Genomic DNA, 27,139 nt, shown 5'->3' with positions numbered 1-27,139 from the left:
GTCACCTACTTCCCCACCGCCCCCACCCTTCCGAGCTAACAGCGAGCTACGTGATTGGTCCAGGCCTGAAAAACAGCCTTCAGGATCTAGAATGTTGTACAGGCCTTGCATTCGCACCATGAGAAATATAACCTAATTTAATAATACGACTGCGGAAATACTGTTCAAACCGGAAAAGTGGAATTAAAACAAGACAGTAGTGACTTGATTTGGTAAGTATATATCACATTTAATGCGATATGACGATGGGGCCTTGTCACGAAGGCTTATGGGCCTCTACCCAAGCCGAAAAAACAACAATGACTGCTAGCTAGCCGTCGATAGCTATGCTAACTAACGACATAGCTGGCTCGCGCGGAAATATGTGACTTTTGTAAGACGAAAGTCATTTGTGCCATCTTCCAGTGCACACGTTCTAAAGTATGGTAGGTTTACTGCGTTTATTTGACTAATGATTGCAATTGCTGGGAATGCTATTGCTAGCTAGTTAGCTTGCTAATTTAGCCCAACAATGGCCCAGACTGGGCAGAAAATATGCATTACGGTCAGGATGTCGCAGAGCGTCAGTCTTGCACGCTTGTTGTTGGAGTCTTGAAACAAGCGCATAGCTTGGATTTCATTAAATATTTAGCAAAGATTCGATTTATGCTTATCATTCATGCATAGCCATTAATTTAGCTAAATTCACCGTGTGCACTCAAGCGCCTTTGTTGTCGGGATTCTGTGTCCACAATGTAAACAGAAGCCGCCATATTTAATGCGTCTGCGCGCGCTCTCTACGGTCAGTCAACTACTGCATTGGGCGAAAACAGTGCGTGTGAATCACTTGCCAGCTACTTTCCCGTATCTGTCACTGTAACTACAGACACAGATAGAACAAGGAGCAATATCTATGCTAGCGTGGCTCGGGGATTCTAACCAGCGACCTTTCGGTTACTGGCCTAAACGCTAGGTTACCTTCCGCCCCCAAACCACAATGTCTCGTGATACTAGGACATTATAAAGGCACATTCTTACAAGTAATAAAGTGGTATTGATTAAGTAGGGAATCTGAATCAGAGGTGCTGCCTTAATCGACTTCCACGTCTTCGACGCCTGGAGAACTCAGGGGTAGAACGACAGATTTTTACCTGGTCAGCTCGGGGATTCGATCTGGCAACCTTTCGGTTACTAGTCTAACGCCCCAACCACTAGGCAACCTGCCGCCCCATTACGATCACCCACAGTGCAAATAATGTTAGCCCTGGAGGCATGTATTTGTTGGTGCCAGAAGTCTCCCTTTACTTGTAACACCAGTCTACTCAATTGATCCAAACCAAGGAGTATCACCTGTGAGTGTGTGAATATAAACACATTGTAGCTTTTTGCTTCCCATTAGATGTATCATTGCATCATCAACCACCTTACATGTTTTTTTAATTGAACCTTTATTTAACTAGGCAAGTCCGTTAAGAACAAATTCTTATTTACAATGATTGCCTACCAAAAGGCCTCCAGTAGGGACTAAAAAAATGACAAAACACACATAAGAGAGAGAACACTACATAAAGAGAGACCAAGGACAACAACGTAATAACATTATATACTTCTGCATTTATCAAATAGTTTACCCTCTCTAATTTTTACATTTGAGTAATTTAGCAGACACTCTTATCCAGAGCGACTTACAGAAGCAATTAGGCTAAGGTGCCTTGCTCAAGGGCATATTGGCAGATTTTTCACCTAGTTGGCTCGGGGATTCTAACCAGCGACCTTTCGGTTACTGGCCTAAACTCTAGGTTACCTTCCGCCCCCAAACCATAATGTCTCCTAATACTAAGACATTATAAAGTCACATTCTTATAAGTAATAAAGGATTATAGCAGTCTTTATTTCCATTACCACAATTATATTTCAAGATAGATAAAATCATTGAAGCTGATGCATCTGTTATGTGTTTCTCTTTTCTCTATTTCAGGTGTTTCTCCTCCCTAGCTGATTAAAAAAAACATAACACTTCCCTGATGGTTTGAGAGCTCAAAATCAAATATGGAGTGGTGAAATACTGTCATTAGCAATGTGTTTTTAATCTTTCAGTATTAACATGTTGTTAAAGCTTTAATGTCACATGAACGAGTACAGTGAAATGTCTTTCTTGCAAGCTCCAAACGCAACAATGCATTATTCAATGTTAATGTTTATTCAGCATTGAATCAGTGTTGAGACATTTGTAATGAGTTATGCATTGACAGAGGTCCTAATTGATCTGATATAATTAGATCAACTTAATCATTTACATTACATTTACGTCACTTATCAGACGCTGTTATCCAGAGCGAATTACAGTTAGTGCATTCATAGCTAGGTTGGACAGTCATAGTAAGTCCTCTATAAAGTAGCAACCAGCAAAGTCAGAGCTAGTAAGAACAATAAAAGAATCCTCCACGTTTGTGTTGGTAGCAGACAGGATAAAAAGAGAATGGACCACGGTGGAGGGGTCTTGAACTTTCAGATGCAAGACTCAAAGATGCCACACACAATGATAATGCAGGATTTTGGTAAGTGTATTCCATCAATGCAGAGAACTAATAGTCCATGGCATTTTGTTTATTTGATTGTGTCTCTGTGTGCTTGAACTGATAACAGTTCCTCCTGATTTCCCCGGTGGCAGGTATGGCCCACATTGACGGTGATCACATTGTGGTTTCTGTGCCAGAGGCGGTGCTGGTGTCAGATGTGACTGACGAGGAGGGAATCGTGTTTGAGCATGACCTGGGGTCAGAGGTTGTAGAGGGGCCAGACATCTGCTGCAGCGACGATCCTGACGGCATAATCATGACCGAGTCGGTCCTGGGGGCCGAGGTCGCCATTGAGGACGTGCTGGATTCTGACCACCATCACCATGTGCTGACAACAGATCTCATAGAGGAATCTGATAGGGTTCCTGACCAGGTGTTTGAAATTGTCACGGAGGAGGTCATGGTCTCCAACTGCAACTCAGAGACGTATGTGGAGGAGCAGGAGGAGATTGAAGACTCTGCAGTCACCATCCAGGAGCCAGACGACGATGCTGGAGAGAGCGTCTCCGAGGACTACCTGATGATCTCCTGTAAGACACATGTCTTATTTTCTTGGTACTACTAGACTGCTCCAACACAAATTTTGACTCTAATAATAGGTTGAATCTGATAGTGTATAATGATGAGTGTGCTATTGTTTGTGCAGTGGACGATGTTGGGGAGAAGTTGGACATGGAGGACACGCCCCTGAAGATGGGTTCTGAGGTGATGGAGGATGGCTCCAAAGAGGGTGACTATGACTCTGAGTGCATCAAAGTCTACATCTTCAAGGCAGAGGCTGATGATGATATAGGTAAGGACTCTTACAAGTTCCGATCAATTTTAAAGATACACCTCTGTTCAGTTTATCTGAATTCAGACATTTACTGTGAGTGCAGGTGGCACAGAGATTGTAGCTGAGAGCGACTTCCACAACGGTCACGCAGTGCTGGAGACTGGGGGCATTGGCAAGCTGTCTCGAGAGAAGATGGTCTACATGGCAGTGAAAGACCCATCGCAGGAGGATTCAGAGATCAGTGAGTCCCCTGAATTAGCAGCCTTTCCTCTAATCCCTTATACAGCACAACATATTAAACGATATGGCTGCCTTATTATTTTTGTCCCAATAGATGGTTGTAGTGTTAAATTAAGTGACTGAGTTTTCCTTGTCTGTGAGCAGACTGCACTGAGATGGCAGATGAGGTGTACATGGAGGTGATAGTGGGAGAGGAGGATGCCCCTGCCATCCAGGACTCACTGGATGACTCCAGCCACAATAAGACCTTCGGCACTGTAGCCTGGGCTGCAGCTTATGGTAAAGCCTACTCCTTTTCTCCATAGACACAAGTTACTCAGAGACATACATTCAGTATGGCGTAAGATAATTCTAGATTTAGCCTAACAATTAGATCTGTTCATGTCACAATTTTTAAGTGTGTTGAATTGGTGTATAATTTTCCTTAGGTAACAGTCTGGACTCCAGGCTGGAGAACAAGACCAACACAGGGACACATTACCTGAAGATCAGCGACAGCCTGAGTACAAGTAGAGCTCTCAAACAGAAGATCAAGAAAAAGAAAAAGGGAGAAACACGTCAGTGTCAGACAGGTATGGGGTTCTATGTTCATTAAAACATTTTCTAAAAGCTTGCATCATTTTGTAAGATTATACTTTTCTTTTATAGATGTAGGCCTAACAATTCCTGTTCTTTTTTGCCTCCACACTTTTCCTCAGCTGTGATCATTGGTCCAGATGGCCAGCCTCTGACTGTGTACCCCTGCCACATCTGCGGGAAGAAGTTCAGATCGCGAGGCTTCCTGAAGATCCACATGAAGAACCACCCCGACCACATCTTCAAGAAGAAGTACCAGTGCACAGACTGCGATTTCACCACCAACAAGAAGGTCAACTTCCACAACCACCTGGAGGGCCACAAGCTCATAGTGAAGAATGACCGGGTCCCAGAGTTCACTGAGGTCACGAGGCGTTACTGTGTGGAGAGCCCACTCAGCTCCAATAAGCTCATCCTACGTGACCAGGAGCCCAAGCTGCACCACTGTAAGTACTGTGACTATGAGACAGCCGAGCAGGGCCTTCTCAACCGCCACTTGCTGGCTGTCCACAGCAAGAGCTTTGCCCATGTGTGTGTGGAGTGTGCTAAAGGTTTCCGCCACCCCTCTGAGCTCAAAAAGCACATGAGGACCCACACGGGTGAGAAGCCCTACCACTGCCAGCACTGTGAGTTCTGCTGTGCAGACCAGTCTAACCTGAAGACCCATATAAAGAGCAAGCACGGAGCGGAGCTGCCCTTCAAGTGTGGCCACTGTCCCCAGGCCTTCTCTGACGAGCGGGAGCTGCAGAAGCACATGGAGATATTCCAGGGCCACAAGACGCACCAATGTCCGCACTGCGAGCATAAGAGCACCAACTCCAGCGACCTGAAGCGCCACATCATCTCCGTGCACACTAAGGACTTCCCTCACAAGTGTGACGTGTGTGAGAAGGGCTTCCACCGGCCCTCGGAGCTGAAAAAACACACAGAGACTCACAAAGGTGCCAGGCTGCACCAATGCCGCCACTGTGACTTTAAGACCCCAGACCCCTTCATACTCAGTCGCCACATCCTGTCCGTCCACACCAAAGACTTGCCCTTTAAGTGCAAGCGCTGCCGACGGGGCTTCAGGCATCAGCTGGAACTGAAGAAGCACATGAAGACCCACAGTGGACGGAAAGTGTACCAGTGCCAGTACTGTGAGTACAGCTCCTCTGACGCTTCTGGTTTCAAACGGCACGTCATATCCATCCACACCAAGGACTATCCCCACCGCTGTGACTACTGCACTAAAGGCTTCCGTAGGCCCTCTGAAAAGAGCCAGCACATTGCGCGGCATCACAAGGATGTTTTAATGTAAAGTGCTTCTTCACACACCCTTTCCCATATTCAGAACAATATGATTCTCACTCACTATAGAGCAGGGAATTACAATTATTTCAATGTGATAAATAAAGGATGACAATTGTCACATTTTCCTCGAACTGCATTAGTAATTTATTAACTTGTCCTCACATCACCATTAATACTCAAACCTGGGGTGCTATTCAAACAAACCTCAAGTCAGATAAATCCTGAATCAGAACACTGCTTGAAAGCATACATTTTCTCAGTAGTATGCTTGTCTGGGTTGTTGGAATAGCACACCACTTGTCATATGCAGTATCAGTGGTAAGATAACTCTGTAATTTATCTGTTGACTGTATTCTCACTGTTGACCTTGGGGTAACCATTATCTGACAAGTCATTGTATGATTTTTAGTAATGTTACTGCTAGCAAATTGTGAAAAACATACATTTAAAGACCCAGTTCTAATTTCAAACATAAACAGTCATCTGTATCAGTTTTCTCTGTATTCAAAAGCATGAAAAGGGGATGTGGACAACCCAGCTTTTTACTTCTATTTGTCCTTTGAAATAATCGCTTGTCAAACAATCAGGGGTTTTAATTTGTCCCATGTGTGCACTGGTAAAATCATGTTGCTCAAAGCCAATAACATGTTTACTATCAGGAATGTCTCATGTATCAGATCCAAATCAGTGTTATCTATTCTCTGTCTGTCAACTGAAATATTAGGAGCTTTAGTAAATAAAGACATCTCCTGATGAATTGTTCACCTCAACCTATTACTTTCATTCACTCTATTTGCCATCATTCAGTAACAAAGAATGTACCAACAAGTGGATTTGTGTTAAGATGACAGTGTTTTGCATCTTACAATAAGGGCGCCTACTGACACCAAGTTATCCAATGATTGACCTAGAGGTGAAATTAAGATTGTATTTTGTTTATTGATTTAAAATGATTAACATCTGATTTGTAGAAAATAAATGTTCTTTTTGAAAGCATCTTTAATTGATGTTGTATACAATGGTGTTTCATGACCAACCAATTGAGGTGTCTTGAGTTGCGACCCACCATAAGGGTTGAGCGAGCGGTGAAAAAAATATACATAGAACATCATCTTGGCAGCAAAGAGAAGCTAATTTCCAGCAATTCTACACATTTTGCCATGACGCTGAAATAAAAGGTTGCAATTCTATACATTTTTCAAAGGAGCTGAGAATTTTCACTTAAGCTAATTTCAGTCAATTCTACACATTTTGACGTGTTTTTATCCTCAAACATAAAATCAATGGGTGCCTGATTATCTAGCTTTTATTTAGCTGATTGTAAATTTTCAGATTATAGGGTATTATCTTTTCTACATACTTTCGATTTGGTTTTAGTCGTTTAAGTTTACACAAAGCGGTTTTCTATATATGTTTTTTGTGTAGCTATACTGTAAATATAGAAATGTACGTTGAAATGATTTAAACCAAATCTAACTTGGAAATGTAACAAATATTGAATTCCAATTAAATGAAATTCCAAAGACTACATTTTTGTTTTACAATTCAAACAGTCTAATTCCAATTCCAAAACTTGAAGATTGTTGAAATTTGAATTGAATTCAACTTAAATTCTCCACTTCATGAGTGAATTCAAGAATTGGATTTGAATTTAAAATTAAATTGACCCAAACCCTGTTACTTAGGCCTGGAGATCCGAGTTAAAGCGACCGGAAATTGAAACATCGGAACATTGCCTTTACATTTCAATCGCGTGTGGATCCACACTACGGATTGAATCTAGGAATAATAGCCTTTATTAGTAACAAAATTGTCAAACAATAAACCTTAAAACAGCAAAAATATGAGCCAATTTCATAATCAGTCAATGTGGATTACTCATAAAACTTAGCAGCCAGCCACAATACTAAAAATGTATGTTAAATTAAAGTTGACAAAGTCCTTGAATGTTTATATTTCCCACTCACTTTAAATTATATACAAGTTGAACTTTTTTGAATTGTGATAGTGAAATTGGTGGTGTTCTAATTCAGGCCACGGTCACCCCTGTTTGTCCTCAGTAGTGTCTCCCTATCTGGGCTCTGGGAAACTGGGAACTGGGGTTGTACTCCGGTGCCGAATAGAGGGGAGCATGTGAACTGGGCGCATGATACCCAGACATGCCTTCTCTCTGGAAGATAGAAACAGATAAATCTCATGTCAAACTGCTTTTCTATATCAGCCTGGTCACCTAGGGTCTAACTAATATGGACCTTTAGGCTAAGATCAAAACCAAATGTTTTAGCCAGAGTTTCATCCTGCAGTTTACTTTTCCAGTTGATCAGTTGAATTCATCCTACTGTTCACTAGGGGGAATCAATCACTCACCATCATACCTTTGAGTCCTGGTGGGGGGTATGTTGGTCTCATGTGCTGGTCGTCATAACAGTCTGGAGGTGGCGCTCTGTCTTCATACGGGTTCCTTGGCGATGGAGACTTGGGATGGGGGTTACCCAAGGGCTGCGTCATACCTGTAGCGTAGCTGAATCCAGAAAACTACTCAACTTTCAGAAGCAGACAAACCATATAAAAACAATCCTAATAATGTAGTTCAAAGGTCAAACAATCATAACTTGTCATGGAACAAAGAACTATATCAGATTGAAAACACACAAATAAAATGACAAAGGCTTCCTTGTATGGCTGGCTTTCAGGGTTGGATAAAGATGATCTATCTAAATTGGGTCGCATACTCATGGACTTTTCCCTTTCTTCAATGACAACAGAGAAATGACCATGATGGATATGGATATACGCTCTATCGGCAGGATAGAACAGCGGTGTCAGGTAAGACAAGGGGAGGTGGATTATGTATTTTTGTAAATAACAGCTGGTGCACGATAGCTAAAGAAGTCTCAAGGTTTTGCTCTCCTGTGGTAGAGTATCTCATGATAAGTTGTAGACCACACTATCTACCTAGAGAGTTTTCATCTGTATTTTTTGTAGCTGTCTACAGACTGATGCTGGCACTAAGACCGCACTGAATGAGCTGTATTCCGCCATAAGCAAACATGAAAACGTTCACCCAGAGGCGGCACTTCTAGTAGCAGGGGACTTTAAAATGCAGGGAAACTCAGTATGTTAAATGTGCAACCAGAGGGAAAAAAAGCTCTGGAGCACCATTACTCCACACACAGAGAATAATACAAAGCTCTCCCTCGCCCTCCATTTGACAAATCTGACCATAATCTTATCCTTCTGATTCATGCTTACAAGCAAAAATTAAAGCAGGAAGCACCAGTGACTCGATAAATACAAAAAATGGTCAGATGAAGCAAATGCTAAGCTACATGCCTGTTTTTCTAGCACAGACTGGAATATGTTCCGGAATTCCTCCGATGGCATTGAGGAGTACACCACATCAGTCACTGGCTTCATCAATAAGTGCATCGATGACGTCATCGTACATACATACCCCAACCAGAAGCCATGGATTACAGGCAACATCCACACTGCACTAAAGGCTAGAGCGGGGACTCTAACCCGGAAGCTTATAATAAATCCTGCTATGCCCTCCAATGAACCATCAAACAGGCAAAGCGCCAATACAAGACTAAGATCGAATCGTACTACACCGGCTGTGACGCTTGTCGCATGTGGCAAGGTTTGCAAACCATTACAGACTACAAAGGGAAGCACAGCCGAGAGCTGCCCAGTGACACAAGCCTACCAGAAGAGCTAAACTACTTCTGTGCTCGCTTCGAGGCTAATAACACTGAAACATGCATGAGAGCACCAGCTGTTCCGGAAGACTGTGATCACATCAAGTCGATGTAAGACCTTTCAACAGCTCAACATTCACAAGGCCGCAGGGCCAGACGTATTACCAGGAAGTGCACTGCGAGCATGCGCTGACAAGTGTCTTCACCAACATTTTCAACCTCTCCCTGTCTGAGTCTGTAATACCAACATGTTTTAAGCAGACCACCATAGTCCCTGTACCCAGGAACACTTAAGGTAACCTGCCTAAATGACTACCGACCCGTAGCACTCACATCTGTAGCCATGCGGTGCTTTAAAAGGCTGATCATGGTTCACAACACCATTATCTCAGAAACTCTAAACCCACTCCAATTTGCATACCGCCATAACAGATCCACAGATGATGCAATACATTTTTCAATTCAATTCAAGGGCTTTATTGGCATGGGAAACATGTGTTAACATTGCCAAAGCAAGTGAGGTAGACAACATACAAAGTGAATATATAAAGTGAAAAACAACAAAAATTAACAGTAAACATTACACATACAGAAGTTTAAAAACAGTAAAGACATTACAAATGTCATATTATATATATATATATACAATGTACAAATAGTTAAATGACACAAGATAAAATGAATAAGCATAAATATGGGTTGTATTTACAATGGTGTTTGTTCTTCACTGGTTGCCCTTTTCTCGTGGCAACAGGTCACAAATCTTGCTGCTGTGATGGCACACTGTGGAATTTCACCCAAAAAATATGGGAGTTTTTCAAAATTGGATTTGTTTTCGAATTCTTTGTGGATCTGTGTAATCTGGGGGAAATATGTCTCTCTAATATGGTCATACATTGGGCAGGAGGTTAGGAAGTGCAGCTCAGTTTCCACCTCATTTTGTGGGCAGTGAGCACATAGCCTGTCTTCTCTTGAGAGCCATGTCTGCCTACGGCGGCCTTTCTCAATAGCAAGGCTATGCTCACTGAGTCTGTACATAGTCAAAGCTTTCCTTAATTTTGGGTCAGTCACAGTGGTCAGGTATTCTGCCGCTGTGTACTCTCTGTGTAGGGCCAAATAGCATTCTAGTTTGCTCTGTTTTTTTGTTAATTCTTTCCAATGTGTTAAGTAATTATCTTTTTGTTTTCTCATGATTTGGTTGGGTCTAATTGTGCTGTTGTCCTGGGGCTCTGTAGGGTGTGTTTGTGTTTGTGAACAGAGCCCCAGGACCAGCTTGCTTAGGGGACTCTTCTCCAGGTTCATCTCTCTGTAGGTGATGGCTTTGTTATGGAAGGTTTGTGAATCGCTTCCTTTTAGGTGGTTGTATAATTTAACGGCTCTTTTCTGGATTTTGATAATTAGTGGGTATCGGCCTAATTCTGCTCTGCATGCATTATTTGGTGTTTTACGTTGTACACGGAGGATATTTTTGCAGAATTCTGCGTGCAGAGTCTCAATTTGGTGTTTGTCCCATTTTGTGAAGTCTTGGTTGGTGAGCGGACTCCAGACCTCACAACCATAAATGGCAATGGGCTCTATGACTGATTCAAGTATTTTTAGCCAAATCCTAATTGGTATGTTGAAATTTATGTTTCTTTTGATGGCATACAATGCCCTTCTTGCCTTGTCTCTCAGATCGTTCACAGCTTTGTGGAAGTTACCTGTGGCGCTGATGTTTAGGCCAAGGTATGTATAGTTTTTTGTGTGCTCTAGGGCAACAGTGTCTAGATGGAATTTGTATTTGTGGTCCTGGTGACTGGACCTTTTTTGGAACACCATTATTTTGGTCTTACTGAGATTTACTGTCAGGGCCCAGGTCTGACAGAATCTGTGCATAAGATCTAGGTGCTGCTGTAGGCCCTCCTTGGTTGGTGACAGAAGCACCAGATAATAATAATAATAATATATGCCATTTAGCAGACACTTTTATCCAAAGCGACTTACAGTCATGCGTGCATACATTCTACGTATGGGTGGTCCCGGGGATCGAACCCACTACCCTGGCGTTACAAGCGCCATGCTCTACCAACTGAGCTACACAGGACCATCAGCAAACAGCAGACATTTGACTTCGGACGGATTCTAGCAGGGGGAGGCCGGGTGCTGCAGACTTTTCTAGTGCCCGCGCCAATTCGTTGATATATATGTTGAAGAGGGTGGGGCTTAAGCTGCATCCCTGTCTAACCCCACGACACCTGTGTGAAGAAATGTGTGTGTTTTTTGCCAATTTTAACCGCACACTTGTTGATTGTGTACATGGATTTTATAATGTCGTATGTTTTACCCCCAACACCACTTTCCATCAGTTTGTATAGCAGACCCTCATGCCAGATTGAGTCGAAGGCTTTTTTGAAATCAACAAAGCATGAGAAGACTTTGCCTTTGTTTTGGTTTGTTTGGTTGTCAATTAGGGTGTGCAGGGTGAATACATGGTCTGTTGTACGGTAATTTGGTAAAAAGCCAATTTGACATTTGCTCAGTACATTGTTTTCATTGAGGAAATGTACGAGTCTGCTGTTAATAATAATGCAGAGGATTTTCCCAAGGTTACTGTTGACACATATTCCACGGTAGTTATTGGGGTCAAATTTGTCTCCACTTTTGTGGATTGGGGTGATCAGTCCTTGGTTCCAAATATTGGGGAATATGCCAGAGCTAAGTATGATGTTAAAGAGTTTTAGTATAGCCAATTGGAATTTGTTGTCTGTATATTTGATCATTTCATTGAGGATACCATCGACACCACAGGCCTTTTTGGGTTGAAGGGTTTTTATTTTGTCCTGTAACTCATTCAATGTAATTGGAGAATCCAGTGGGTTCTGGTAGTCTTTAATAGTTGATTCTAAGATCTGTATTTGATCATGTATATGATTTTGCTCTTTGTTCTTTGTTATAGAACCAAAAAGATTGGAGAAGTGGTTTACCCATACATCTCCATTTTGGATAGATAATTCTTCGTGTTGTTGTTTGTTTAGTGTTTTCCAATTTTCCCAGAAGTGGTTAGAGTCTATGGATTCTTCAATTGCATTGAGCTGATTTCTGACATGCTGTTCCTTCTTTTTCCGTAGTGTATTTCTGTATTATTTTAGTGATTCACCATAGTGAAGGCGTAGACTCAGGTTTTCCGGGTCTCTATGTTTTTGGTTGGACAGGTTTCTCAATTTCTTTCTTAGATTTTTGCATTCTTCATCAAACCATTTGTCATTATTGTTAATTTTCTTCAGTTTTCTATTTGAGATTTTTAGATTTGATAGGGAAGCTGAGAGGTCAAATATACTGTTAAGATTTTCTACTGCCAGGTTTACACCTTCACTATTACAGTGGAACGTTTTACCCAGGAAATTGTCTAAAAGGGATTGAATTTGTTGTTGCCTAATTGTTTTTTGGTAGGTTTCCAAACTGCATTCCTTCCATCTATAGCATTTACATTTACATTACATTTAAGTCATTTAGCAGATGCTCTTATCCAGAGCGACTTACAAATTGGTGCATTCACCTTATGACATCCAGTGGAACAGTCACTTTACAATAGTGCATCTAAATCTTAAAGGGGGGGTGAGAGGGATTACTTATCCTATCCTAGGTATTCCTTAAAGAGGTGGGGTTTCAGGTGTCTCCGGAAGGTGGTGATTGACTCCGCTGTCCTGGCGTCGTGAGGGAGTTTGTTCCACCATTGGGGGGCCAGAGCAGCGAACAGTTTTGACTGGGCTGAGCGGGAGCTGTGCTTCCTCAGTGGTAGGGAGGCGAGCAGGCCAGAGGTGGATGAACGCAGTGCCCTTGTTTGGGTGTAGGGCCTGATCAGAGCCTGGAGGTACTGAGGTGCCGTTCCCCTCACAGCTCCATAGGCAAGCACCATGGTCTTGTAGCGGATGCGAGCTTCAACTGGAAGCCAGTGGAGAGAGCGGGGAGCGGGGTGACGTGAAAGAACTTGGGAAGGTTGAACACCAGACGGGCTGCGGCGTTCTGGATGAGTTGTAGGGGTTTAATGGCACAGGCAGGGAGCCCAGCCAACAGCGAGTTGCAGTAATCCAGACGGGAGATGACAAAGTGCCTGGATTAGGACCTGCGCCGCTTCCTGTGTGAGGCAGGGTCGTACTCTGCGGATGTTGTAGAGCATGAACCTACAGGAACGGGCCACCGCCTTGATGTTAGTTGAGAACGACAGGGTGTTGTCCAGGATCACGCCAAGGTTCTTAGCGCTCTGGGAGGAGGACACAATGGAGTTGTCAACCGTGATGGCAAGATCATGGAACGGGCAGTCCTTCCCCGGGAGGAAGAGCAGCTCCGTCTTGCCGAGGTTCAGCTTGAGGTGGTGATCCGTCATCCACACTGATATGTCTGCCAGACATGCAGAGATGCGATTCGCCACCTGGTCATCAGAAGGGGGAAAGGAGAAGATTAATTGTGTGTCGTCTGCATAGCAATGATAGGAGAGACCATGTGAGGTTATGTCAGAGCCAAGTGACTTGGTGTAAAGCGAGAATAGGAGAGGGACTAGAACAGAGCCCTGGGGGACACCAGTGGTGAGAGCGCGTGGTGAGGAGACAGATTCTCGCCACGCCACCTGGTAGGAGCGACCTGTCAGGTAGGACGCAATCCAAGCGTGGGCCGCGCCGGAGATGCCCAACTCGGAGAGAGGAGGATCTGATGGTTCACAGTATCGAAGGCAGCCGATAGATCTAGAAGGATGAGAGCAGAGGAGAGAGAGTTAGCTTTAGCAGTGCGGAGCGCCTCCGTGATACAGAGGAGAGCAGTCTCAGTTGAATGACTAGTCTTGAAACCTGACTGATTTGGATCAAGAAGGTCATTCAGAGAGAGATAGCGGGAGAGCTGGCCAAGGACGGCACGTTCAAGAGTTTTGGAGAGAAAAGAAAGAAGGGATACTGGTCTGTAGTTGTTGACATTGGAGGGATCGAGTGTAGGTTTTTTCAGAAGGGGTGCAACTCTCGCTCTCTTGAAGACGGAAGGGACGTAGCCAGCGGTCAGGGATGAGTTGATGAGCGAGGTGAGGTAAGGGAGAAGGTCTCCGGAAATGGTCTGGAGAAGAGAGGAGGGGATAGGGTCAAGCGGGCAGGTTGTTGGGCGGCCGGCCGTCACAAGACGCAAGATTTCATCTGGAGAGAGGGGAGAAAGAGGTCAGAGCACAGGGTAGGGCAGTGTGAGCAGAACCAGCGGTGTCGTTTGACTTAGCAAACGAGGATCGGATGTCGTCGACCTTCTTTTCAAAATGGTTGACGAAGTCATCTGCAGAGAGGGAGGAGGGGGGAGGGGGAGGAGGATTCAGGAGGGAGGAGAAGGTGGCAAAGAGCTTCCTAGGGTTAGAGGCAGATGCTTGGAATTTAGAGTGGTAGAAAGTGGCTTTAGCAGCAGAGACAGAGAAGGAAGATGTAGAGAGGAGGGAGTGAAAGGATGCCAGGTCCGCAGGGAGGCGAGTTTTCCTCCATTTCCTGCTCGGCTGCCCGGAGCCCTGTTCTGTGAGCTCGCAATGAGTCATCGAGCCACGGAGCGGGAGGGGAGGACCGAGCCGGCCTGGAGGATAGGGGACATAGAGAGTCAAAGGATGCAGAAAGGGAGGAGAGGAGGGTTGAGGAGGCAGAATCAGGAGATAGGTTGGAGAAGGTTTGAGCAGAGGGAAGAGATGATAGGATGGAAGAGGAGAGAGTAGGGGAGGAGAGAGTGCGAAGGTTGGGACGGCGCGATACCTTCCGAGTAGGGGCAGTGTGGGAGGTGTTGGATGAGAGCGAGAGGGAAAAGGATACAAGGTAGTGGTCGGAGACTTGGAGGGGAGTTGCAATGAGGTTAGTGGAAGAACAGCATCTAGTAAAGATGAGGTCGAGCGTATTGCCTGCCTTGTGAGTAGGGGGGAAGGTGAGAGGGTGAGGTCAAAAGAGGAGAGGAGTGGAAAGAAGGAGGCAGAGAGGAATGAGTCAAAGGTAGACGTGGGGAGGTTAAAGTCGCCCAGAACTGTGAGAGGTGAGCCGTCCTCAGGAAAGGAGCTTATCAAGGCATCAAGCTCATTGATGAACTCTCCGAGGGAACCTGGAGGGCGATAAATGATAAGGATGTTAAGCTTGAAAGGGCTGGTAACTGTGACAGCATGGAATTCAAAGGAGGCGATAGACAGATGGGTAAGGGGAGAAAGAGAGAATGACCACTTGGGAGAGATGAGGATCCCGGTGCCACCACCCCGCTGACCAGAAGCTCTCGGGGTGTGCGAGAACACGTGGGCGTACGAAGAGAGAACAGTAGGAGTAGCAGTGTTGTCTGTGGTGATCCATGTTTCCGTCAGTGCCAAGAAGTCGAGGGACTGGAGGGAGGCATAGGCTGAGATGAACTCTGCCTTGTTGGCCGCAGATCGGCAGTTCCAGAGGCTACCGGAGACCTGGAACTCCACGTGGGTCGTGCGCGCTGGAACCACCAGATTAGGGTGGCCGCGGCCACGCGGTGTGGAGCGTTTGTATGGTCTGTGCAGAGAGGAGAGAACAGGGATAGACAGACACATAGTTGACAGGCTACAGATGAGGCTACGCTAATGCAAAGGAGATTGGAATGACAAGTGGACTACACGTCTCGAATGTTCAGAAAGTTAAGCTTACGTAGCAAGAATCTTATTGACTAAAATGATTAAAATGATACAGTACTGCTGAAGTAGGCTAGCTGGCAGTGGGTGCGTTGTTGACACTACACTAATCAAGTCGTTCCGTTGAGTGTAATAGTTTCTACAGTGCTGCTATTCGGGGGCTAGCTGGAGAGCTAGCAGTGTTGATTACGTTACGTTGCGTTAAAAGAACGACAATAGCTGGCTAGCTAACCTAGAAAATCGCTCTAGACTACATAATTATCTTTGATACAAAGACGGCTATGTAGCTAGCTATGTAGCTAGCTACGATCAAACAAATCAAACCGTTGTACTGTAATGAAATGAAATGAAAATGTGATACTACCTGTGAATGCGACCGGGTTGTTGAGTTCTATTCAGAAGACGTTGGCTAGCTGTTGGCTAGCTAGCAGAGTCTCCTACGTTAAGGACGACAAATAGCTGGCTAGCTAACCTCGGTAAATTAAGATAATCACTCTAAGACTACACACTCTAAACTACACAATTATCTTGGATACGAAGACAGCAAAGACAGCTATGTAGCTAGCTAACACTACACTAATCAAGTCGTTGAGTGTAATAGTTTCTACAGTGCAGCTAATTGGTGGACGTTAGCTAGCTGGCTAGCTGCTGGGCAGAGCAGTGAAGACTACGTTAGGACGGCGAAATACGATAATTAGGCAATTATCTTTGATACAAAGACGGCTATGTAGCTAGCTAAGAAGAAATTGCTAAGATTAGACAAATCAAACCGTTGTGCTATAATGAAATGTAATGAAATGTAATGAAATGTAATGAAAAAGTCATACTACTTGCGGAGCGAAGTGCCGATGCGACCGCTCGCTCCAACCCGGAAGTAACATTTCTTAATGTTACTCAGTTCCTTTGGCTTTGATGCCTCATGATTGAGTATTGCTCTGTTTAAGTAGACTGTGATTTTGCTGTGGTCTGATAGGGGTGTCAGTGGGCTGACTGTGAACGCTCTGAGAGATTCTGGGTTGAGGTCAGTGATAAAGTAGTCTACAGTACTACTGCCAAGAGATGAGCTATAGGTGTACCTACCATAGGAGTCCCCTCGAAGCCTACCGTTGACTATGTACACACCCAGTGCAATCTCTATTGCACTCCACACTGCCCTTTCCCACATGGACAAAATTAATACCTATGTGAGAATGCTATTCATGGACTACAGCTCAGCGTTCAACACCATAGTGGCCTCAAAAGCACATCAATTTTTAATTTTACCTTTATTTAACCAGGTAGGCCAGTTGAGAACAAGTTCTCATTTACAACTGCGACCTGGTCAAGATAAAGCAAAGCAGTACGACAAAAACAACACAGAGTTACACATGGGAAAATCAAACGTACAGTCAATAACACAATAGAAAAATGTGTATACAGTGTGTGCTAATGAAGTAAGGCGGTAAGGTAATAATTAGGCCAATAGAGGCGAAGTAATTACAATTTAGCAATTTACACTGGAGTGATTTATGTATGCAAGTAGAAATACTGGTGTGCAAAAGAGCAGGAAAACAATGGGGATGAGGTAGGTAGATGGGCTATTTACAGATGGGATGTAAGCTGCTCTGACAGCTGACGCTTAAAGTTAATGAGGGAGATATAAGTCTTTAACTTCAGTGATTTCTGCAATTCGTTCCAGTCATTGGCAGCAGAGAACTGGAAGGAAAGGCGGCCAAAGGTATGGCTTTGGGGATGACCAGTGAAATATACCTGCTGGAGCTCGTACTACGGGTGGGAGTTGCTATGGTGACCAGTGAGCTGAGATAAGGCAGGGCTTTACCTAGCAAAGACTTATAGATGACCTGGAGCCAGAGGGATTGGCGATGAATTACGTAGTGAGGACCAGCCAACGAGAGCATACAGGTCGCAGTGGTGGGTAGTACATGGGGTGACGAAACAGATGGCACTGTGATAGACTGCATCTAATTTGCTGAACAGAGTGTTGGAAGCTATTTTGTAAATGACATCGGCGAAGTCAAGGATCGGTAGGAGGCTTTGTTGCGAAATAGGAAGCCAATTCTAGATTTAACTTTGGATTGATGCTTATTAATATGAGTCTGGAAGGAGTGTTTAGAGTCTCGCCAGACACCTAGGTATTTATAGTTGTCCACATATTCTAAGTCAGAACCGTCCAGAGTAGTGATGCTCATCGGATCAAAGAATTACCTGCAGCAAGAGCGACATAATTGATATAAATAGAGAAAAGAGTCGGCCCGAGAATTGAACCTGTGGCACCCCCATAGAGACTGCCAGAGGTCCGGACAACATGCCCTCCGATTTGACACACTACTCTATCTGAGAAGTAGTTTGTGAACCAGGCAGGGCAGTCATTAGAGAAACCAAGGCTGCTGAGTCTGCCGATAAGAACACGGTGATTGACAGAGTCGAAAGCCTTGGCCAGGTCGATGAAGACGGCTGCACAGTACTGTCTTTTATTGATGGCGGTTATGATATTGTTTAGGACTTTGAGCGTGGCTGAGGTGCACCCGTGACCAGCTCGGAAACCAGATTGCATAACAGAGAAGGTACGTTGGGATTCGAAATGGTTGGTGATCTGTTTGTTCACTTGGCGTTCGAAGACTTTAGAAAGGCAGGGCAGGATGGATATAGGTCTGTAACAGTTTGGGTCAAGAGTGTCTCCCCCTTTGAAGAGGGGGATGACCGCGGCCGCTTTCCAATCTTTAGGAATCTCAGACGATACGAGAGGTTCAACAGACTAGTAAAAAGGGTTTGCAACAATGGTGGCGGATCATTTTAGGAAGAGAGAGTCCAGATTGTCTAGCCCAGCTGATTTGTAGGGATCCAGATTTTGCTGCTCTTCCAGAACATCAGCTGTCTGGATTTGGGTGAAGGAGAAGGGGTGCGGGGGGCTTGGGCCAGTTGCTGTGGGGGGTGCAGAGCTGTTGGCCGGGGGTTCGGGTAGCCAGGTGGAAAGCATGGCCAGCCGTAGAGAAACACTGAAATTCTCGATTATCATGGATTAATCAGTAGTGACAGTGTTTCCTAGTCTCAATGCAGTGGGCAGCTGGGAGGAGGTACTCTTACTCTCCATGGACTTTACAGTATCCCAAAACCTTTTGGAATTCGTGCTGCAGGATGCATATTTCTGTTTGAAAAAGCTAGCCTTTGCTTTCCTAACTGACTGTATGTATTGGTTCCTGACTTCCCTGAAAAGTTGCATATAGCAGGGACTATTCGAAGCTACTGCGGTACGCCACAGGGTGTTTTTGTGCTGGTCAAGGGGCGGCAGCGTAGCGTAGTGGTTAGAGCGTTGGACTAGTAACCGGAAGGTTGCGAGTTCAAATCCCCGAGCTGACAAGGTACAAATCTGTCGTTCTGCCCCTGAACAGGCAGTTAACCCACTGTTCCCAGGCCGTCATTGAAAATAAGAATATGTTCTTAACTGACTTGCCTGGTTAAATAAAGGTACAATTAAAAAATTAAAAATAAATTAAAAAGGGCAGTCAAGTCTGGAGTGAACCAAGGGCTATTGTTCTTAGTTCCACATTTTTTGAAAGGGGCATTCTTATTTAAGATGGTGAGGAAAGCACTTTTCAAGAACAACCAGGCATCATCCTCTATGGACGGGATGAGGTCAATATCCTTCTAGGATATCCGGGCCAGGTGTAACGGATTTCCTCCTCTTCGTCTGAGGAGGAGTAAGAATCGGACCAAAACGCCGCATGGTAAGTGTCCATATTGATTTATTCAAAAACACAACTGAACACTGGAACAAAATAATAAACGTGAAATATACAAAACCGAAACAGTACTGTGTGGTCCAAACACTCACACGGAAACAGAAAATAACTACCCACAAAACCCATGTGGGCAAGAGCTACCTAAGTATGGTTCTCAATCAGAGACAACGACAGACAGCTGTCCCTGATTGAGAACCATACCCGGCCAAAAACAAAGAAATACGAAAACATAGAAAAAAGAACATAGAACACCCACCCTTGTCACACCCTGGCCTAACCAAAATAGAGAATAAAAAGCCTCTATTGCCAGGGCGTGACACCAGGTCGATTAGAAAGTTCTGCTAGCAGAAGTGTTTTAGGGAGCGCTTGACAGAGATTACTAGTCTGTTATTACTAGTCCCCTATTACTAGCCTGTTCAACCTCTGTTTCGTATCGTCTGAGATTCCTAAAGACTGGAGAGATGGATCTTTAAAAGTAGAAGCTCGAACTGTTTGGGCATAGAGCTGGATAGTATGACAGAACTCTGCAGGTTACCTCTCCAATAGATTGCAATTTCGCCCCCTTTAGCAGCTCTGTCTTGATGGAAATTGTTGTAATTGGGGATGGAAATGTCCGAATTTTTGGTGGCCTTCCTAAGCCAAGAATCACACACGGCTAGGACATCAGGTTTGGCTAAAATGTGCTAAAGCTGTAAATAAAGCAAACTTAGGGAGGAGGCTTCTGATGTAAACATGCATGAACCCAAGGCTTTTACGGTTACAGAAGTCAACAAATGAGAGCGCCTGGGGACACACAGTGCCTGGGTCAATCTCTAAATCACCAGAGGAACAGAGGAGGAGTAGGATGAGGGTACGGCTAAAGGCTATAAGTACTGGCCATCTAGTGCTTTGGGAACAGATAATAAAAGGAGCAGATTTCTGGGCATGGTAGAATAGATTCCGGGCATAGCGTACAGACAAGGATGTGGTAGGGTGCGAGTACAGTGGGGGTAAACCTAGGCATTGAGTGATGATAAGAGAGGTTTCATCTCTGGAGGCGCCAGTTAAGCTAGGTGCGGTCTCCGCCTGTGTGGGGGTTCGGACAAGGGGGGTATCTGAAGCATGTTGAGCAGGACTCCGCTGTAAAATAAAACAATAAGAGCTGCCCTAAACAACAGTATACAAGGCATATTGACATTAGAGAAAGGCATTCCCCTCTTTCCACTGGGATTCACTGCCTCTAACCCTATTATTATTATTATTTGACCATGCTGGTCATTTATGAACATTTGAACATCTTGGCCATGTTCTGTTATAATCTCCTCCTGGCACAGCCAGAAGAGGACTGGCCACCCCTCATAGCCTGGTTCCTCTCTAGGTTTCTTTCTAGGTTTTGGCCTTTCTAGGGAGTTTTTCCTAGCCAACGTGCTTGCTGTTTGGGGTTTTAGGCTGGGTTTCGGTACAGCACTTTGAGATATCAGCTGATGTACGAAGGGCTATATAAATCAATTTGACTTGATAAAGCAATCACAGATGTTGATTGGGAGAGCTAAGACAACAACGGGTAAACAGCTAGGACAACAACAATGGGTAAATGGCGATGAATGGGCAGAAAGGGTCAGATAGCTACACACAGGCCCTGAGCATCAGCTGTGTAGCCGAGTGATCATAGGGTCCAATGCGCAGCAAAGATGAAACAGGGAGCAGGCTCAGGTAGTCGATTACTACGAAAGGAGAGCGGGAGACACAGCGTTCAGGAAGCTAGCAGGCCGGGGCTAGCAGATGGATCAACACCAACATCCACGACGCACATCGGCCGAATTACGTCAGCAGACCAGTCGTGATGGATTGGCAGGGTTCCGTGTCGACAAAGGGTCCAGGCCAATTGGCAAGAGAGGTATTGTAGTTGGTGTACTTTGTTTACTTGCCGGGAAATGGGCCTAGCTCGAGGCTAGCTGGTGCATGCTTCTAGTTACTACCCACACGGTAGTAACTAGCTAGCAGCGAAGATCCAGTGTGATGGTCCAGAGCTTGCGGCATGAATCTGGTGATGTAGTGGGGGGGATCAGTTCGATATGCTCAGGGCTGATATTGTGCTGTGCAGACCGGCAGGTATTAATTTGGGCTAAAGCGGCTGGAGTCCAAACAAAAGGTAAAGACCGCTAGCAGTGGCTAACAATTACTAAAAAGCTAGTAGCTAATTAGCTGGCTAGCTGCTGATGGAGGTTCCAGTTACAAGGTCTTAAAAAGAAAAAATAATAGCAGATCCGTACCACATTGGGTGAGGCGGGTTGCAGGAAGGTATATTTAAGTTGAAAAAGGAAAAAAAAGAGATTGAGATAATGAGATGTATACAAAACCCCCCGAAAAATACAAGATTTTCATGGGACAAAAACAAGCACGTCAATAAGCTAAGGAACCTGGGACTAAACACCTCTCTATGCAACAGGATCCTGGACTTCCTGACGGGCCGCCCCAGGTGGTAAGGGTAGGTAACAACACATTCGCCCCACTGATCCTCAACATGGGGGCCCCTCAGGGGTGCGTGCTCAGTCCCCTCCTGTACTCCCTGTTCACTCATGACTGCACGGCCAGGCACCACTCCAATACCATCATTAAGTTTGTCGATGTCACAACAGTGGTAGGCCTGATCACCAACAACGACGAGACAGCCTATAGGGAGGTGGTCAGAGATCTGGTCGTGTGGTGCCAGGACAACAACCTCTCCCTCAATGTGATCAAGACAAATGAGATGATTGTGGACTACAGGAAAAAGAGGACCCGAGCACGCCCCCATTCTCATCGATGGGGCTATACTGGAGCAGGTTGAGAACTTCAAGTTCCTTGGTGTCCACATCACCAACAAACTAACATGGTCCAAGCACACCAAGACAGTCGTGAAGAGGGGACGACAAAACCTATTTCCCTCAGGAGACGGAAAAGATTTGGCATGGGTCCTCAGATCCTCAAAAGGTTCTGCAGCTGCACCATCCAGAGCATCCTGACTGGTTACATCACTGCCTGGTATGGCAACTGCTCATCTATGAGAGGGGGTCACTTTAATAACTCTACCTACATGTACATATTACCTCAACTAACCGGTGCCCCCGCCCATAGACTCTGTACTGGTACCCCCTGTATATAGACTCGCTATTGTTATTTTACTGCTGCTCTTTAATTACTTGTTACTTTCAAGTCTTATTCATACTTTTTTTTTAAAACTGCATTGCTGGTTAGGGGCTTGTATAAGTAAGCATTTCACTAAGGTGTCCTGTTGTATTCGGCGCATGTGACTAATAAGATTTGATAAGGATAATGTCCGTGTCATCATGACTCATGCTCCTCAAATCCCTGGGTGACTACTCATTCTCTGTCGAGGGGGCGTTGCCCTGTTGTCGTCGTCTAATGTTGTTTCCATTTTTAGTCCACCACCCAGAACATGGTTATACGCACAGAATGGGTATGACATCACTGCCATTGAACAAAGTATCAGACCGAAAGCAAACACCACCAAGGTTCTTACTTGTATGGCTGGCTTGTAGGGTTGATCAAAGACAATCTGTCTAAAGTGGGCAGCATGCCGTTTGGTTGAAGGCTAAGAGAGTAGAGAGATCAACATTTCAATGAAAGCACATTATAACATTGCACACTATAATAAGGTCCCCTATAATGAAAGTGAAAACCAATGGCATGTTGAATTGTGTTCAGACAGCTAACCTGTAAGGGCGGTTGGGTAAGTTGGATATGGGAAACCTCTCCTGGGTGGGCTGGACACTGGGAGGCTTTGGCCGATTCTGAAGAAATAAGAAAAATAGACAGTTTCTCAGGGCCATGTTTACTATGCAACATTGCCAGTCATGTCTATTACTGAATGTGTCTGCTCTGCATCTGCACTTATGGCATCTTTACACTACACTACTTGGATGACACAAACCACATCCAGGAGAGACAGTAGATTCAAATGGCTCTTTAAGAGATGGTGTGGAAGACATCTTGAAAAATAAAAGAGAGCCGCACACCCTATGAGTCAGATGCAAAAATGATAATGTCCATGTTTTGCCAGACAAGCTGTCTTCATCAGGGTATAATGACAAACATTGCAGGATGACTCATTTTTATAGTGTGAGAAGACACACACAGGTGTCTGTAATCATGGCCGGGTGTGGCCTGATATCATTGGTTAATTCTCATATATTAAAATAGCATACAAAAAACATAAATAGATAGGCTACGATCATAGATACAATTTGGCTGCATAAGCCTACAAACATTTACAACAGCAAAATCACAAGAATCACAAGAATGGCTTCAGATCAAAGTCTACGATGAGACCGAAGGGAGCAAGGGTCTTTAAATTAAAGATCCAGGCAGCCTCTCGTTTTAACAAATTATTGAGGTCAACCCTCTCCTAGGGAAGGTGACATGTTCGATGCCAATATAACATAGAGACGAAGTCGAGTGGTTTGCTTCCAAAAAGTGGGCCACAACTGGGTAAGTCGAGTTTTTGCACCTAATAGTGCTACGACGCTCTGAAATTCATACTTTTTATTCACGCTTTGTTTTACCCACATAATTTTTACCACAAGGAAAAGTCATAAGATAAATAACTGCCTTAGTGGAGCACGTTATAACACCTTTGATTGGGATCTGTTTCCCTGTTTGGGGGTAAAGGATCTACATGTATAAGTGCCATTGCATTGAGCACAGCCATTATACTTGTATTTCCATCCAGTAGGGGCGCAAATACACATTGTGCAGGGATATCTTGGGGTGGTAAATCAGAGTTTCCCAATTGATATCTGACGAGCGAGAATTACTACCAAGGGAAGTTCCGAAAACACATTACCGATACTATCATCGGATCTTAGAATGTGCCAATGATTGTGAACAATTCCCTTAATTTGTTCAGAGCATTTTGAATAGCGGGTATTTTTTAGAATGATTCTTTTTGCAAGACTGACCTTGAAAAAAAGGTAATGTCTTGTTTTGAATTTTTAATGACAGTATTAATCTGACCATTTTTGTACCCCTTCTCCTTGAATTTTCTCAATGGCAGTATTAATCTGACCATTTTTGTACCCCTTCTCCTTGAATTTTCTCAATGACAGTATTAATCTGACCATTTTTGTACCCCTTCTCCTTGAATTTTCTCAATGACAGTATTAATCTGACCATTTTTGTACCCCTTCTCCTTGAATTTTCTCAATGACAGTATTAATCTGACCATTTTTGTACCCCTTCTCCTTGAATTTTCTCAATGACAGTATTAATCTGACCATTTTTGTACCCCTTCTCCTTGAATTTTCTCAATGACAGTATTAATCTGACCATTTTTGTACCCCCTTCTCCTTGAATTTTCTCAATGGCAGTATTAATCTGACCATTTTGGTACCCCTTCTCCTTGAATTTTCTCAATGACAGTATTAATCTGACCATTTTTGTATCCCTTCTCCTTGAATTTTCTCAATGACAGTATTAATCTGACCATTTTTGTACCCCTTCTCCTTGAATTTTCTCAACGACAGTATTAATCTGACCATTTTTGTACCCCTTCTCCTTGAATTTTCTCAACGACAGTATTAATCTGACCATTTTTGTACCCCTTCTCCTTGAATTTTCTCAATGACAGTATTAATCTGACCATTTTTGTACCCCTTCTCCTTGAATTTTCTCAATGGCAGTATTAATTTGACCATTTTTGTACCCCTTCTCCTTGAATTTTCTCAATGACAGTATTAATCTGACCATTTTTGTACCCCTTCTCCTTGAATTTTCTCAATGGCAGTATTAATTTGACCATTTTTGTACCCCTTCTCCTTGAATTTTCTCAATGACAGTATTAATCTGACCATTTTTGTACCCCTTCTCCTTGAATTTTCTCAATGGCAGTATTAATTTGACCATTTTTGTACCCCTTCTCCTTGAATTTTCTCAATGACAGTATTAATTTGACCATTTTTGTACCCCTTCTCCTTGAATTTTCTCAATGACAGTATTAATTTGACCATTTTTGTACCCCTTCTCCTTGAATTTTCTTTGCATCTCAGCCATAATTCTGTCAAAATCTGATTGTTTTTAGTAAATTCTTTTGATTCGACAGAATTGGCGGTATCACTACTGGGAGATAAGGAAACCCTAACTTAGCAGGATCTCTGGATGTGACATCACCATTGGAAATACCATTTGGTCTTAGGTTGATGTAATACCTTGGAGAGTAAAGGAACTCGAGCTACTCACCGGCATGTCTGAGGCAAACACTGTGTTGGAGAACATGTCATCTTGGTTATTTTCATAATATGTTGTCGGTGACATTGCATAGTTTGTGTAACTGAAAAAAGTGAAATTTAAATTAGAAATACATGATGAGTAGTCATATCAAACCTGAAACAAGACTGTGGACAAATATTATCTATTTAGTTAATGCCCAACATCTTATTTTTCTTTTCTTATTATTTTTTAACAAGCCAACTTCCTGATACTAGGTGCCATGCACTGTGCAAAACACATGGCAATATTGAGCCTCTGAATTCTATCTTGTCCAAACCCTCTCCCCCTCTCACCCAGTTGTCCGATCCTTTTGTTTCTTTGCTGGTTTCCTTAAGTAATGGACACACTGGACTATCACACCAACAATAACAACCAGGGCCAGTCCTGGTAGAGATGATACCAGGGCAAAGTTCAATATCGTCCACTCAAAGTCACACTTCTCCCCTATGTACCACTTGTCTATGTAGTTGTTACACCTGAAAAGAACAGCATAAGAGGTAACTGTCATATTTATATAAGGATTTAATATATCTGAATTCCAAAAATAAACAAATATTGAGGATAAAGCTGTAGAGTCAAGTGTGGGAAGCGTTGAAACGTACCTACAGAAAGGTTTCTTGTCCTTACAGTAGCATTTGCTTTTCTCAACATTGCATGGATATGCAGTTCCTGTGCACACTTCAAAGTCATCTACTGTTACACAACTTGCTGGATGTAAAAAGAAAACATGTAACTGAAACGAGATAGTGATTTGGCCCAGCGACATCATGAGAAAATGAAGACACAATTTGATAAGAAGCACTATCTTCAAACAGAGTGCTTAACCTACCCCCCAAAACCTCAAAAAGCAGCAGGACAACCCACAGTATATTTACATGTTCATTTTAGAGACGTCATCTGATTCAATGCTACAGTAATACATATCCTACTCATACTAAAAGACAGGCTTTCTTTACAGATTTCAACAGAAACAAATTGCTACTCACGATCTGGTGTCGTTTGTCCAATAACTGTGACAGGGGCCAGAAATATTAAACACAGCAAGCTATAGCCCTTCATCTTCACACACGTACTGTACTATTTTATACTTAACACACACTATCTACGTGACTCCATTCAATCATAATGAGTTTACGGCGGAGCAGAGTTCATGTTCAGCTTGTATGACCACTGTTCTAAGATACGAGCGAGGGCAAGCATGTAAGGTATGGCAGGATAGGGAAAAGCAGGGAAACAGGAAGCACCTTGGTCATATAACACACAACAGACTTCTGTAATAACATTTCATATGGTTAATGCGTTAGTGCAGATTGGTATTCAACAGTGCCTCTTACTTTCGATAAGCAACACAGCATAAAACGAAAGGACAACTTCAACGTGGTTACATCAGA

General features: G+C 43.7%; 2 protein-coding genes across 10 annotated transcripts; one reads left to right on the top strand and one right to left on the bottom strand.

Moving 5' to 3' along the window:
• The first annotated feature begins 50 nt into the window (after positions 1–50).
• On the top strand, positions 51–6,440 carry LOC124009599 (zinc finger protein 711-like). Of its 8 annotated transcripts, none has more exons than XM_046321590.1 (9): positions 51–212; positions 1,958–2,006; positions 2,440–2,537; positions 2,696–3,088; positions 3,205–3,351; positions 3,437–3,574; positions 3,718–3,852; positions 4,002–4,145; positions 4,272–6,440. In XM_046321590.1, exons 3-9 carry the CDS (start codon positions 2,459–2,461, stop codon positions 5,447–5,449), a joined length of 2,214 nt encoding a protein of 737 aa, XP_046177546.1. In that variant the 5' UTR covers positions 51–212; positions 1,958–2,006; positions 2,440–2,458; the 3' UTR covers positions 5,450–6,440. The 8 variants fall into 8 exon arrangements, with proteins under 8 accessions (XP_046177546.1, XP_046177564.1, XP_046177556.1 ...); XM_046321550.1 differs by having other exon boundaries at positions 52–212; positions 2,651–3,088; XM_046321608.1 differs by lacking the exon at positions 1,958–2,006 and having other exon boundaries at positions 2,443–2,537.
• Positions 6,362–27,026, bottom strand: LOC124009649. 2 transcript variants are annotated; one of them, XM_046321675.1, is made up of 8 exons: positions 26,735–27,026; positions 26,351–26,456; positions 26,042–26,224; positions 25,719–25,809; positions 23,199–23,275; positions 23,005–23,076; positions 7,810–7,963; positions 6,362–7,612 (listed from the first exon to the last, which is right to left on the bottom strand). In XM_046321675.1, exons 1-8 carry the CDS (start codon positions 26,805–26,807, stop codon positions 7,499–7,501), a joined length of 870 nt encoding a protein of 289 aa, XP_046177631.1. In that variant the 5' UTR covers positions 26,808–27,026; the 3' UTR covers positions 6,362–7,498. The 2 variants fall into 2 exon arrangements, with proteins under 2 accessions (XP_046177631.1, XP_046177621.1); XM_046321665.1 differs by having other exon boundaries at positions 7,818–7,963.
• Positions 27,027–27,139: the final 113 nt, after the last annotated feature.

This window comes from Oncorhynchus gorbuscha, linkage group LG02, assembly GCF_021184085.1.
Source record: "Oncorhynchus gorbuscha isolate QuinsamMale2020 ecotype Even-year linkage group LG02, OgorEven_v1.0, whole genome shotgun sequence".
In the NCBI taxonomy this organism is placed as follows: Eukaryota; Metazoa; Chordata; class Actinopteri; order Salmoniformes; family Salmonidae; genus Oncorhynchus; species Oncorhynchus gorbuscha.
The sequence above is the reverse complement of the archived record's forward strand: the minus strand, read 5'-3'. Positions and strand labels throughout refer to the sequence as shown.

What these genes read in the sequence shown, in the direction of transcription:
- LOC124009599 (XM_046321570.1), top strand. Translation starts at nt 2,459, where the DNA reads ATGGACCACGGTGGAGGGGTCTTGAACTTTCAGATGCAAGACTCAAAG. An exon ending in AGAGGCTGATGATGATATAG is followed by an intron (nt 3,352 to 3,436) that starts GTAAGGACTCTT and finishes CTGTGAGTGCAG; the next exon opens with GTGGCACAGAGATTGTAGCT. An exon ending in AACACGTCAGTGTCAGACAG is followed by an intron (nt 4,146 to 4,271) that starts GTATGGGGTTCT and finishes ACTTTTCCTCAG; the next exon opens with CTGTGATCATTGGTCCAGAT.
- LOC124009649 (XM_046321665.1), bottom strand. Translation starts at nt 26,807, where the DNA reads ATGAAGGGCTATAGCTTGCTGTGTTTAATATTTCTGGCCCCTGTCACA. An exon ending in GACAAGAAACCTTTCTGTAG is followed by an intron (nt 26,225 to 26,350) that starts GTACGTTTCAAC and finishes TGTTCTTTTCAG; the next exon opens with GTGTAACAACTACATAGACA. An exon ending in TGTTTGCCTCAGACATGCCG is followed by an intron (nt 23,276 to 25,718) that starts GTGAGTAGCTCG and finishes TTATTTCTTCAG; the next exon opens with AATCGGCCAAAGCCTCCCAG.